The 13,497-nt window shown below is 59.6% G+C and overlaps 1 protein-coding gene across 7 annotated transcripts in view; it reads left to right on the top strand.

The window, feature by feature from the left end:
• BAHCC1 (BAH domain and coiled-coil containing 1) overlaps positions 1-5,417 on the top strand; it is a 57,921-nt gene extending 52,504 nt beyond the window's left edge. For 6 of the 7 annotated variants that reach the window (XM_032616811.1, XM_032616814.1, XM_032616815.1 and 3 more), the window contains 5 exons: positions 248-367; positions 530-706; positions 813-1,999; positions 2,163-2,399; positions 3,013-5,417. In XM_032616811.1, coding sequence (XP_032472702.1) covers positions 248-367; positions 530-706; positions 813-1,999; positions 2,163-2,399; positions 3,013-3,222 — 1,931 coding nt within the window. In that variant the 3' untranslated portion in view covers positions 3,223-5,417. The remainder of the gene's footprint in view (positions 1-247; positions 368-529; positions 707-812; positions 2,000-2,162; positions 2,400-3,012) is intronic. The other variant, XM_032616813.1, reaches the window with a different exon arrangement.
• The last annotated feature ends 8,080 nt before the right edge of the window (positions 5,418-13,497 follow it).

The raw sequence follows: 13,497 nt of genomic DNA, 5'->3' as shown, positions 1-13,497 counted from the left end.
GGGTGATGGATGGCGGTAATATTGCCTCTCCGGCCGCACTCCGGAAGGTGGAGGGGAGCCAGGCTGCTCCCAGCCGCCATGGCAGCTCCAAGGTCAAATGTGATCAGGGAGCAGAATATCCCAGCGTCATCTGTCAGGTGCTACGGAGCCCTTCCTGTCATCCTCCCGTCCCGGCCACCCGGCCACCAGGGAGAACCCCGTGGGCCCCGAGCAGAGGGCCCCGTGCTCAGGTGGGCCCTGTCTCCAGGCGCCTCCAGTGATGAGGAAGACGACCTGGACTCCGTGGTGGTGGAGTTTGACGATGGGGACACTGGCCACATCGCTGTCTCCAACATCAGGCTGCTGCCTCCGGACTTCAAGATCCAGTGTGAGCCCCAGGGCCCTCCAGCGTGGGGTCCTTCCCTTTCTGGGTCAGCCCCTATGGCTGGAGTCGGGCTGGGCCTCCCCTGCGTCCAGTCTCCCAAGGAGGGAGCGAGGGGAGGCGGTCACCCTGGCAGCACATCACTGAGGCCACTGGTCCACTCTGCAGGCACAGAGCCCTCGCCAGCCCTGCTGGTGTCCAGCAGCTGCCGAAGGACCAAGAAATCTTCCTGCGAGGCGCCCCCACCTGGTGAGGCCGCCGCTCCCAGCCTGTCTCCCAAGGCACATGATGGCCCTGAAGCCTCAAAGACCCCCGGGAAGAAATCCGTAGGCAAAGACAAAGCTGGTACTCGCGGGACTGCGGGGCCCTCGGGTGGGGAGGCACCCTCGGGAGTGGGGGGCCAGAAGGGGCGGGCAGGTAGTTCCTCTGACTCTCCCTGGCCTCTCCCCAGGCAAAGCGGAGCTCCTGGCCTCTGGTACCAAGCCCTCCGCGGGGGCCTCAGACCACTTCCTGGGCCGCCGGGGCAGCCCGCTGCTGAGCTGGTCCGCGGTGGCGCAGACCAAGCGGAAGGCGGTGGCCACGGCCGCAGCAGGTGGCAAGGGGCCGGGCGTGCTGCAGAACCTCTTCCAACTCAACGGCAGCGCCAGGAAGCTGCGGGCCCGCGAGGCGCTCTTCCCCGTCCACAGCGTGGCCGCTCCCGTGTTCGGCAACGGCTTCCGCGCCGACTCCTTCAGCAGCCTGGCCAGCTCCTACGCTCCCTTTGTCGGCGGGGCTGGGCCCGGCCTGCCCGGGGGTGCCCACAAGCTGCTGCGGGCCAAGAAGGCCGAGCGGGCGGAGGCCGAGAAGGGCGGGCGGCGGCGGGCGGGCGGCGAGTTCCTGGTCAAGCTGGACCATGAGGGCGTGACCTCCCCCAAGAGCAAGAACTGCAAGGCGCTGCATGCGGGTGACAAGGATGTGGGACCCAGGCCAGGGAGGCCCCTGCCCGGCCCCAGCTATGGGCACCCGGCCCTTGTGGGCAAGGACAGGAAGGGGCGGTCGCCTGTCCACCCGCTGCCCATGGGGCTGGCGCTGCGCAAGTTCACAGGCCAGGCCGAGTACCCGCTGCCCTGCGACAGTGACTGCCACAGCTCCTACTCGGACGAGGAGGAGGACGGGCCTGGCCTGGCCCCCGGCGTGCCCTCCCGCTTCCTCGCCCGCCTTTCCGTGTCCTCCTCCTCCTCGGGCTCGTCCACCTCCTCCTCCTCTGGCTCCCTGTCCACCTCCAGCCTCTGCTCCTCGGATGACGAGGGCTCCTCCTACAGCTCAGACGAGGAGGACCCAGCCCTGCTGCTGCAGACCTGCCTCACCCACCCGGTGCCCGCTCTCCTGGCCCAGCCCGAGGCCCTGCGCTCCAAGGGGGCTGGCCCACACCCGCACGCCCAGCGCTGCTTCCTGTCCAGGGCCGCGGTGGCCGGTGGGGGTGTGGGCGCGGGCCCCAGCAGTGGCAGACCCAGGCTCAAGCGCAAGGAGGCCCTGAGCTTCTCCAAAGCCAAAGAGCTGTCCCGGAGGCAGCGGCTGCCCTCCGTGGAAAACCGGCCAAAGATCTCAGCCTTCCTGCCTGCCCGGCAGCTCTGGAAGTGGTCGGGGAACCCCACACAGGTAGGTGGGCCCAACCATGCACACTTACACACAAGACACACCATCTGTCTCTCCTACACACTCCCTGCGCCTGTCTCTGTCATTCTGTCCTGTGTCCCCTGCCCACCGCCTGTCCCCGAGGCTCCTGTCCTCACTGCCCTCTGCCCCTGGCTGTCTCCTACAGAGACGCGGCATGAAGGGGAAGGCCAGGAAGCTGTTCTACAAGGCCATCGTCCGGGGCAAGGAGACGCTTCGCATCGGGGACTGTGCCGTCTTCCTGTCAGCTGGGCGGCCCAACCTGCCCTACATCGGCCGCATCGAGAGCATGTGGGAGTCGTGGGGCAGCAACATGGTGGTGAAGGTCAAGTGGTTCTACCACCCAGAGGAGACCAAGCTGGGGAAGCGGCAGAGCGACGGGAAGGTGGGGCCTGGGGTGGGGCAGGGGGTCCGGAGGTATGGGCAGGCTCAGAGTGGGGGGCCTGGGAAGGGGTATCTCAGCAACTGGCACCAGCAGCCAGAAGGGGAGTGGTCATCTATGGACATCCCTCGCCCCCGGTTCCCACACCTCAAGGCCTCCCGGCCCAAGGGTGCCGTGGGCCCCACAGAGAGTAACACAGCTGAGGACTCAGGCCCCAGAGCCAGGCCACCTGGATCCCTCCCCAGCTGGGCCTTTGTGGCTCCCCACGCAATGGGTGACAGTTTCACCTTGTGGGGGGGGCTGTGGCCCACAACAGCCTGTAGCACCTGCCCTCAGCAGCCCATGTCCCCCACCACGGGCCTGCTGATCCCTGCCTCCCAAGGTCAACCCAAGACAGAAAATGCCCCCAGCTCACTCTCCAGTCTTCCCTGAGAACCATGTTTGCAGACGGTGCAGAAACAAGTGTTTCTCCAATTCTGCCAGCCTGCTGGGGGTCCGGGCGCAGACCCCGGCCACACAGTTAAGAGCTTATCCAGAACGGAGGGTCCTGGGTCGGGTGGGGTCCGCTGGCCAAGGCCAGACCTGACGCCGAGCGCTCCTCGCCCCCCTTCCCCAGCAGAACGCGCTGTACCAGTCCTGCCACGAGGATGAGAACGACGTGCAGACCATCTCCCACAAGTGCCAGGTAGTGGGGCGCGAGCAGTATGAGCAGATGACACGGAGCCGCAAGTACCAGGACCGGCGGGACCTCTACTACCTGGCGGGCACCTACGACCCCACCACCGGGCGCCTGGTGACGGCCGATGGTGTGCCCGTCCTGTGCTGAGCCCGCGCAGACCGGCTGCAGGTGACCCACCTGCCCCGCCATGCCCAGTGCCAGAGCCACAGGGACGTGAGGACGTGAGGACGTGAGGACCCAGCCCCATGCCTCCGAGCGGGAGGCTGGCCCACACCTCGGAGGGGCAGGTCTGAGCAAATATGCAAAACCACCAAGGCAAGATCCAGGCTTTTTTATTATTTTCCCTGGAAGGAGAGAGAGCTTTCGGGCATCAGAACCCAGTTCCATCCGTCTGCTGCGGAGGGTCACCTGTGCCCCGACTGGGACCTACCGGCCCTCTCTGTTTTCCCACATCGGCAGTTCACGAGAGATTAGAATCCAAGCCATATTTTCCCTAGTACCTCCGACTGTCTCCCACCAGGGAAAGCAGAAATCAGGTGTGTTGTCTATTTATTTCTCTATGTAAATATTGTATTTCTGCGGGAAAGTTTTATGGAAAAAAAGCCGAAAAGGATTTTTTTTTCCTTACATGCTTACACGAGGGTATGCGTGCGTGAGTGTGTGTGTGTGTGTGTGTGTGTGTGTGTGTGTGTGTGTGTGTGTAGAGATTTTGTTCTTGGGGGGGGTGGGTTTCTTTGAAAATGCACTGTTTTCCTCAGCCTAGCTGAGTTCCAACTGGGGCGTCTGTGACAACAGAGGCAGCTGGGGGTGGGGGCAGGGGGGCCGGAGGGCACAGGAGAGGTCAGACAGGACCCTAGGTTACACCTGTTGATATCTTGGGGGGACTGTCTAAGATGGAAGTCACACTCAAGTTTATTTCCTTTTAATTCATCTCCTGGGAAAAAAAGGATTGGGGGGCGGGCTTGACGATAAGGGTCCCTCGGGGAGAGAAGGGATGCCAGGGCAGGCTCCCCAGCCCGAGAGTGTGACGGCAGCCATATATGTATCTTACCTCTGTTTAAAACAAAGCAAAAATGAACAAATATTTTAAACTATCGATAAGAAAAAGTGATGTTTTGATTTTATTTCCTGAATGTTCCAAGTTATTTCTGATTTCCGTCTCAATGGCCAGCTTGTCCAGCCTTCACTCAGAGCAAGGAAGGAACTGGCCCCCGCCAACTCATGTGGAGGTTTCTGGGACTTTTCTGCGGCCACTTGGCAGGGCTGCTGGCCTGGCAGGGTAGTGCTTGGGGCACAGAGCAGGGTTCCCTCCTGCCTACAACCCAGCCTCAGGTGCACGGAGCAGCCCTCTGCCCAGCGCCCTGGCTACCGTTGTGCCGTGTGGGTGTCCCAGACCCTCAGCACCACCCCCGTAACCCTGGAGAACTCATCACACCTTCACTTCTCCTGAGGCCAAGAGGGACAAGCAGGGCAAGCCAGACCCGTGGCCCAGCAGCCCTTGTCCCCGAAAATACGCACTGAGGGCCACGTGCCCCCATGTCTCACCATACTAAGTCTCCCCTGGCCACAGTGGGAGCCCCAGGAAGGCCTCCCAAGTTAGCCACTGCTCCTTAGGATGGGCTCTTGTGTGACCCACAGACACAAGCCAGGTACCTGGGAAATGAGGGATGTCAGTGGGTGCCCGGGCCCCTTTTTCTTTCCAACCAGGAAATCACCCCTCCCCCGCTCCTGGTGGCTCCACGGGAAGTATAGGGACATGGAGGGATTCCCCTGCACCCCAGCTTTCTTCTCCCACCCCAGCTCTCCACTTTGTCTCGGCTCGAGTGCAATATTTCATTCTGGTGGTCGTCCTGGAGAGGCGGCTGAGGTCCTGCTGGCGGCTGGGGAAGTGGCAAGATGCTGTGGGGCGACGCGGCCAGTGCCAAGGCATGTGTGGGGAAGCCCCAACCACAGAAATTAGAACCTGAGGCTACTTCCAACCCCAAGCACCGAGGCAGGCGCGAACGAACAGGCAGCCTTTTCTTGGCCTCCCGCCCTCCCATTGGTTCTTCTCCCTAGTCCGTGGACTTTTGTCCTTTGCTTTTCTCTTCCCATCCCCCTCTGTCCGTGTGCGTGCGGACAGCGCGGCCCTTCCCACCATGGTTAAACCTGGCAAAAGCACGACTCTTGTAAATGTGTAAACTAAGAGGATGGTTGAATTTTTTTTTCAATGTAAACACTAAAAACAAACAAAAAAAAATACAAAGGTTTTATGAACAGCAAACTCTATGTAAAGGCATTTTAGTATTAAATTTTTTATTGATAACTTGCTTAAGAATAAATATATGAACTATTGTGCAGGTTTTCAATGGTCCGGAATCCTAACTTCACCCCGCTGTCCGTGTGCGTGTCCCATGGGGACTCCCTGGAGGCCCCAGAGGCTAGGGTCTCAGCAGATGAGGGACTGGGACATCTGGGTCAGGCCTACCTCGGCTGCGGCAGCCGAGCAGAGCCCCTTGGGGTGCTGGGCCCGTGAGAGGCACACGCAACCAGAATGATTTTGGGGTGGCCTTGGCCTTTGAAACCCCCCAGGATGAGGGTCCCTTATCTTAGTAGATCTCCCCCACGGTGGGTGAGATGTTCAGCCTGAACCAGTCCACGTGGCCAGGCCGGGTGCCCCTGGCGGGGAGGAAGGGTGGTCCCCACAGTGCAGGGGAGGGGTCTGTGCAGACCAGACAGCAGACGCCCTCCTCAAGGAAGGCATGAATTTCCTCATCTGAGAAACATTTTCAGCTGTGCGGGAGTCGTAACCAGCAGTCCTGATCGTTCAACAGCGGGTTGGCCCCCCGGGGCCTGAGGGGTGTTGGGCGGGGGTACATCTCAATGCATCCCCCAGCCGGAGAGCCCCACCCAGTGAGGCTGCAGCCCCGAGGGCTTTCCAGGAACCCTACCAATTTGGGGGGGATGCTGTTTTTCCTCCACCTCTAGGACCCCCTGGGGAGTGACCCCCTCAGCTGGGATTGGGGACCCTGATGAGGGGACCCTAGGTCAGGGCAGATAAGCATGGGGCGTGGGGCTGTGACCAGTGTGACCAGCACTCACCCCCCCCCACCCCCACCCCCCACCCCCGCTGGCATGTCAGGAGCTGCGGGCCATTTTCACATATGCACAGACAACACCGCCAGCCCACCCACTCTGGGGCTGTCCCAGGCCAGCCCTGACCACGCCCCTTTCCTCTGAGAGAAAGAGGGGCAAGACCCCTCCCTGGGATGCAAAAGGACAGGCCAGGGCCCAGAGCATGGAGACCGAGGCCAGGCGATGCTTGACAAGCTCTTCCCTTGGCCCCTTCCGAGCCCAGTAAGCAAGAGTGGTTAGAGTGAGACCCCTGAGCCGGCGGCCTGGGGCCACAAGGAGTGGGGACAGACAGTCTGAGTGCCCAGGTTCAGCTGCGCCTGAAGGCAGGCCACCTAGCCCTTGGATTCTCCGAGTCCGTGAGTCAGCAGCCCCCACTTTGTGCAGGTGAGTTGCACAAAGTACAACCCTCCAGCCGCTCAGGAGGGAAGCCCAATTCCAAGGGCTGCAGCAGGGAGAGGGAGCGAGTCGGTCCAGAGGAGGCCTTGGAACCAGGACAAGTGACAGAAGAGGTCTGAGAAAGGAATGCCTGCGGACCAGGGTTTCTGGCTCAGAGCCCCTCTGTCGGGGGGAAAGGGGGCAGAGACCCCCTGTGGGCCTGGAAGACCGTCTTCAGTACCTTCGGTTACGTGCTGCAACAGAGTCCACGCAGGACCTGGGCCAGAGCAGGGAAGAGGGTAGGTGAGGAGCACAGCTGGTGGCCAGGAGGGCCGGAAGCTGGAGCCGGCCTGTGGCAGAGGCTAAACCCTGAGGGGCCTAGACAAGGTCTGCACTGTCTGCTGGACAATGGGACACACCGAAGGCTCTAGGCAGAGTCCGAAATCAGATTGAGACCACTCCCTCTGTGACCCCAGAGTCAGAGTTACAGGGGCTTGTCCAGCACCTGAGGGAGGAGTTGACACCAGAGAAAGACTCTAAGGGCCTGGGGTGGGGGCAGGAGCACAGTTTTAGGCTGGAGGGTAAGGGGGCCCTGAGGGCCAGAAACCAGGGAGGGGTGCCAATGGGCCCAGGAATGTGGGCAGGTGGGGGTGAGCTGGGAAGCAGGTGACTACTGGGTCACAGCAAGTGAGGACCACAGCAGGATCAGGTGAGCCCCCAGGGGTCCATCCCCAGCGGCCCCATCTCCTCCTCCCTTCCCCCACCCACCCCCTCTTCCCACCTTAACTCAGACAGGGTGGCCCTTGCCTTCCAGAACCTCCTGCCTCCCAGAATAGGGCCTGGGCAAGGGACGGCAGTGGGCACGTGAGGCTGCAGAGCCCCAAGGGTTAAACACACGGGACTACACTTGAATCAAGACAAATGAGCCATTATGTGAAATGCTGAAGCAAGATAAGTGATGGCATTGGGTGAGTGAGATCAATAAAAGTGATGTTTTATCAGGTAGAAATGACAATCTGGCTGATCACAGTTTGTTTTTAATACCACAAACCAACCGGGGACAGGGGTTGACATGTTCGTGCCTGGTTGGGGCGAGGTGGCTGCGGGCTGGGTGGGGAGCTCAGACCCAGGCCAGGGATGGGGGAGCTCGGCTCTGCAGCCTAGCCATTAAGAGGTCACCTGGGCACTCAGCCAGCCAAAGGCCGATGACCAGCCAGGCCCTTGGCGGCCTCCTGAGTCTGTGCAGTGGCCCTACCAGGTTAGGAGGGACCCACCTCTGGGGCCCCTGAGTGAGGAAGTGGACCAGGGCGGCACCAAATAGGGTGACCCTAAGGGCTCCCTGGCTCCCAGAGAGAAGCTGGGGTCTGGACCTCCAACCTCCATGCCCCCCGCCCTCTGCTGCCACCCACCCCATTCCCCAGGGCTCCCGGTGACAAGCCAGCACCCCTTCCAAGCCATTTCTGCTCTAAAAGTCAGGCCACCTTCTGAGATCCAGGACAGTGACGAGAGCAGGGCTGCTCGGTGCACAAGGTCCAGGCAGACAGACAGGCTAGGGATCACCAAGGTGAGGCCCCACTCAGTGCGGCCTCCGGGACCAGAGTGCCACTAGCAGGGGCGAGAAGAGGCCCGAGTGACTCGGGCCTCTGGAGAGAAGGACGGGAGGAAGCAGGCTGGGCAAGGTGGCCGGTGGGAGCGCAGAGTCCTAGTCTGTGAACCGGGTCCCTGACGCTTGCCCACTTATGGGAACGGGGTGAGGTTCATGAGGGATAGCAAGGGATTTCTGGATCCACATGTGGGCAGAACCCTTTCTGTGGGCCACATGCCACTGCCCAGGTAGGAAGAGAGTGACCGTCAGGGCCCTGGGCGGGCGCCTCACACTGTCTGCCACGCCACCCCCTCTATGCCCTCCTGGCTGGCAGTGACAAGGCTCAGAGTGTGGGGACATGTGCAGGCCCCGGGCTGGACATAGTGGAGCTGGATTCCACCCACTGTCTGCCTCAGGGGCCTGGCTCTCCCGACTTGGGGATGCCTCAGCACCCAGGAAGCTGCCCCAGCAACTCCACCAAGGAGCCCCCTGGCCTCCCCAGGGGCTTGGCTGGGGGTTGATGGGGCTCCCCTCTGGCTGCACTGGGGGCACTGCCTACCCTCCCCAACAAATACTCACGGAGCCATCTAGATGTCAGATATGCATCCACTTGCTGCCCTATGTGAGAGGGGATGCCTGGTGGGTCCCCAAAGCCACACTTCCCTCCCTCCGCGCTATCCTGGGACCCCAGGGCCCTCGTGCAGCCCCCAGCCCAGCCCTGAAGATGGCAGGAGCGTGGGGGCTGCTGGGAACAGCGCTCTGGGACAAAGAGGACCCGAGGGAGAGAAACGGGATGAGCAGAGGGACCGAGGGTGGGAGCGCTCTGAGCAGTAAACTGGGCTGGGGGCCAATGTTCCTCCTTCCTGCCTGGCCCCCTTCCACCTACCGGCTGCCCCTTCTCCAGGCTCCAGCTCCCAGAACTCAGCCTGACAGGTGTGCTGCTCATTTGTCAAACTCTGTGTCCTTCTGAGGCCAGCCCAGGCCCCAGGAACAGTCTCCACCAGACCTGCCAGGGACCAGCCCCCCGGGAGCTGTGGTGCTGGATGGTGGTGTGGGCCCTGACGGACAGCATGGGGCTCCTTCCTTCACCCCCTTCACCAGGAGCCCAGACCGGCTCTGGTGAGAACAGAAAGCAGGTCAGTTACTCAAGGCATGGCAGATTCGGTCACACCTAGATAGCCTGGCCAGCGCAGCGCGAGGCCGCTGCAGGACATGGAAACCAAGGCCATAAACCGAACAGTCTGGGAGGGGCAGGCCTCTGAGTTGTCCGGCTCCCTGACTCCACATTCTGCTGTCTTAACACCCCCTCCTCAGAGGTTCCTGTCCCCGCCCCACACCCTCACGAGACCTGGGAGGGCCCAGTTCAGGCAGAAAGAGGACAGGCTGGTCTCCAAACTACTCCTCTGTGTTTGGTGCCATACTGAAGGAATCGAGTCTGGAGCCAGAGCTCTCCGGGCCTTTACATCAGCTCTGAAGTTCAGACACGTTTCAACTTGTCTTCGGCCTACTCGAATCTCGACGGCTGGGGAGAAGGCCCTCCCCAAGAGGAAGAAGCAGTGTCTAGAGCCAGCCATCTCGGAAGAGCAGCCGAAGAATTGTCCTGTTACTTTGCTGACCGAGAGCGAGCAGCTCAGAACCGAGAGAAGGGCTTGGGACAAGCTCGCCACACAGCTGTGGGCACCTAATGCCACTGCAGAGCTTGGCAAAGCTTTTATTTTCTTAGGTTCCAAGTTCCCCGACAGCATCCTTTGCCCCCTTCCTCTCCTTAAACTGAGCTTTCAGGCGCTCTCCATCGCAAGCCACCCCAGCTCAGGGTCAGCGGGGCCTACTCGAATGAGTTTCCCATCTGACTGTGGGGCTCCGGAGGCAGACTGCATCCATCTTCAGAAAGAAAAGGCAAGAGACTGACCCAGCACCCTACGCTTGCTGGGCCAATGACTATTGTTCGGGGGAAAACTTCACCAGTCCTAACTCCCTCGATGGAGGACAGGGGCCCCTGGTGATACCCAGGGCTAGCGGGAAAACAGCCAACGCCTCCCGCCCTTTCCAAACATCCTAGCATCAGCCATCCTGCCCATCAGAGAAGGACATGGCCTACATCTTTTCTCAACTCCCGCAGATGTGATCTGTTCCTGGCAAGAGCACAACTTGTTTCCATCTGTCCACTCATCCATCCAACCGTCTATTATTTCAACAAGTATGTGCTAAAGACCTACTGTGTGCTGGGCCCTGTGCCAGGCACCAGAATGAAGCGTCGAGGGCATTACCCAAAATCCCCGCCCTCCAAGAGCTTGAGCTCAACAGGGAAGAAGGCTGGCACAGAAACCACGGCATCCAGTGAACTCAGAAGCTGTGCAGGGCCCTCCTTAGCACAGAGCAGCTGCAGGGCCGAGAAATCCAGGTCAAGGACCCGGTGCGGGGGAGGGGATCTCCTCTCCCAGGAAACTCAGCCCCTGACAGAGGCGCTTCTAGGGGCATCCACAGCTGCTTCCTTTAACTGGTTTAATCTGAAGAAAAAAATTACAGCTGAAGCAGCTTTCAGAGGACGGCAGGACTAGGGGTTTGCTGGGTGGGAACCATCCTCCACTGGCATCACCCCAGAAAACAGTGACACGGAGAACAGCTCTAGGCCTGAGTTCTCAGCTCTGGGGCAGGCTGGCCCTGAGGCCAGCAGGAGCTCTGCTCTTCCTGAGCCTGGGAGTGGAGACTGGGACTCCACTGAGAAAAAGCGCTCCAGATGGCAGTGGGGTGGGCTAAACCCGAGGCCTCCCACAGCCCCTCTGCCCCAAGGTTCCCAGCAGTCAGGAGCCTCAGGCTCCCCAATCCTACCCGCAGTGATGGAATAGTCCAGAGGCCTCCTCACTATTTGGTTTGCTAAGAGGGGAAAGTTAAAAACACCGCTTTTTTTTTTTTAAAGGGCAGAGTACTTTATTTTATTTATTTATTTGGCTGCGTTGGGTCTTCGTTGCTGCGTGTGGGCTTTCTCTAGTTGCGGCGAGCGGGGGCTACTCTTCATTGCTGTGCGTGGGCTTCTCACTGCGGTGGCTTCTCTTGTTGCACTCAGGCTTCAGTAGTTGTGGCGCATGGGCTTAGTTGCTCCACGGCATGTGAGATCTTCCTGGACCAGGGCTCGAACCCGTGTCCCCTGCATTGGCAGGCGGATTCTTAACCACTGAGCCACCAGGGAAGCCCCTATTTGGGAGCTTTTGAACAAGTTTAAGATCTTGCCCCTTGTCAGGAAATCTGTTTTCACTTATAAAAAACAGACTCGGGGGCCGCCGGTGAGAAGGCGGAGTGTCAGGAGACTCCACACTGACAGGGTAATTATATTTTTCTCCACCAGGTCCTTCAGCCGACCCCTCTGATCCTGGGCAAAGCATCCCGGCCCTGGGGCTCCCCAAGGTTCCTGCAATGTCTCCCTTCTTGGGGTGCCCGTTGGACGCAGGCTGGAAGTGGGTGTGGAGGGACCCAGCAAGAAGGGGACACTAGCCCACTGCCAAGGACGGGACAGCGCCAGGGCAGCCTCTGCTCAAGCCACCAAAAATTCCGTGGGATCAGCAGGGAAACCACGCCACCCCAGCCCCACGGGACTCCCTCCTGAGGCCACCCGTGCATGCAGAAAGCCAAAGCGCTTGGAGGCTGCCCAAGGCCACTGTCCCAGGGGCCCAGAAGCCCCTGGCCCAGCAGGAAGAGCCTCCTCTGCAGTCCACACCCAGACGACCGGGGAGAACCGCATCACACAGCACACATGAGGCCATGCGGGCAGCCAGGCACACTCTAGTCATATAACCTCAGCCTAGCCAATCAGGGTGCTTCTGCCACAGTGGTTGGTTTTGAAGTGTGTATGTGACCCAAGCTGAGCCAATCAGGGTCTAATCCTGGGATCCTCAGGTGAGCTGGAGATGTAAGCACAGCCCTGCTTCAAAAGCCAGGTGGGGTGCATGAGCCCACGGTAACGCAGGTGAAGCCTCTATCTCCTGGCTTGGTACCAGCCTCCTGCAGAACCAACCCCTGACCCGATCTGGCCACTGGATAAGAAACAGGACGCCCAGTTTAATTTGACTTTCAGATAAACAAATAACTCCTAGTAGAAGTATGGTCCATGCAGTAACAGGGGTATACTTATACTAAAAATTATTCAATGTTTCTCTGAGATTTAAATTTAACCCAACATCCTGGGACTTCCCTGGCGGTCCAGTGGTTAAGACTCTGTGCTTCTACTGCAGGGGGCGCAAGTTGGATCCCCGGTCAGGGAACTAAGGTCCCGCATACGACGTGGCACCAGCAAAAAAAAAAATTTTTTTTAATAAATAAATAATAAATTTAACCCAACATCATATATTTATTTGCTACTGCGGGACAATGGGTTGAACTTGAAACCCAACTGTTCAATATAAACTGGGTGCTCCCCAGCCCACCTGGCCATAAGCAGGTGTACCCAGCAGCTGTCCATCATGGGACAGGAAGGGTGCACACAGAGGAGGCCAGGAAAGCCCTGAAGGAACAGGAAGCCACTGGAGCCTCTGCTCCTGCCTAAAACCCATGGCCTCCGTGGAGCCCTATGATCTGATGACTAAGGAAGAAGCAGCCCAGTTCTGGCAGGGGGAGGACACCGCCCTCCAGCCCAAATGAGGGGCTAATGCCAGGGTTGGGGTGTGTGCTGGGACTAAGAGGGGCAGCTCCCATGCCCTCCCCTCTCTGCCTGTGCTCCTCTCCAGCACCAAGGGCACATCAGTCATCCACAGCTTGGCCACCTGCCTCCAGTCCCTGCCTTGCCTCCTATGCTCTGGGAAGATGGGGGCAAGGGGGGTGGTTATGGCCACTCCTGTGTCCTACTTAAAGAGTAGAGGGACAGCCTTGGGTATCTCGGGGAAGGAAGTGATGGGAGCTTCATGGTCTTGAGCCCCCTTCACCAGATGGGTGGAAGTTTGCAAAGTTCTTAGCAGGGTCTGTTTCTCTTGGCCTGTGTCCCAGCTATGGGCCCTTGGACAAGCCACTTTCCTGCCTGAGACCTACTTTCCCTGTCTGTGAAAATGAGATGAAATGTGAGGCCAACAGTACAGCTTATTGGTGGAGACTCCTGCATGCTCTGTGTACCCCATGGTCTCTGAGCTGCTGGGCCTAAACAATGACACTATCTGCAGGGAGGAACAGAGATACAGTCCACTGGCCATTTCTTGTCTTCAGCATCATCTCCTCGTTTCCAGTTACCAGAAGAGGCAGAGACTGTGTTGCTCCAATATCTGTCTTCCCCTTTTTCCTCAGTAATAGAACCACACCTGTAACTGGGCACCTGGCTGTCCAGAGTCAAGATCACATTTCCCAACTTCCCTTGCAGCTATTCTGAG

This window comes from Phocoena sinus, chromosome 20 (assembly GCF_008692025.1).
Source record: "Phocoena sinus isolate mPhoSin1 chromosome 20, mPhoSin1.pri, whole genome shotgun sequence".
Lineage (NCBI taxonomy): Eukaryota > Metazoa > Chordata > Mammalia > Artiodactyla > Phocoenidae > Phocoena > Phocoena sinus.
Note: the sequence above shows the minus strand (reverse complement) of the source record. Positions and strands in the feature narration are given on the sequence as shown.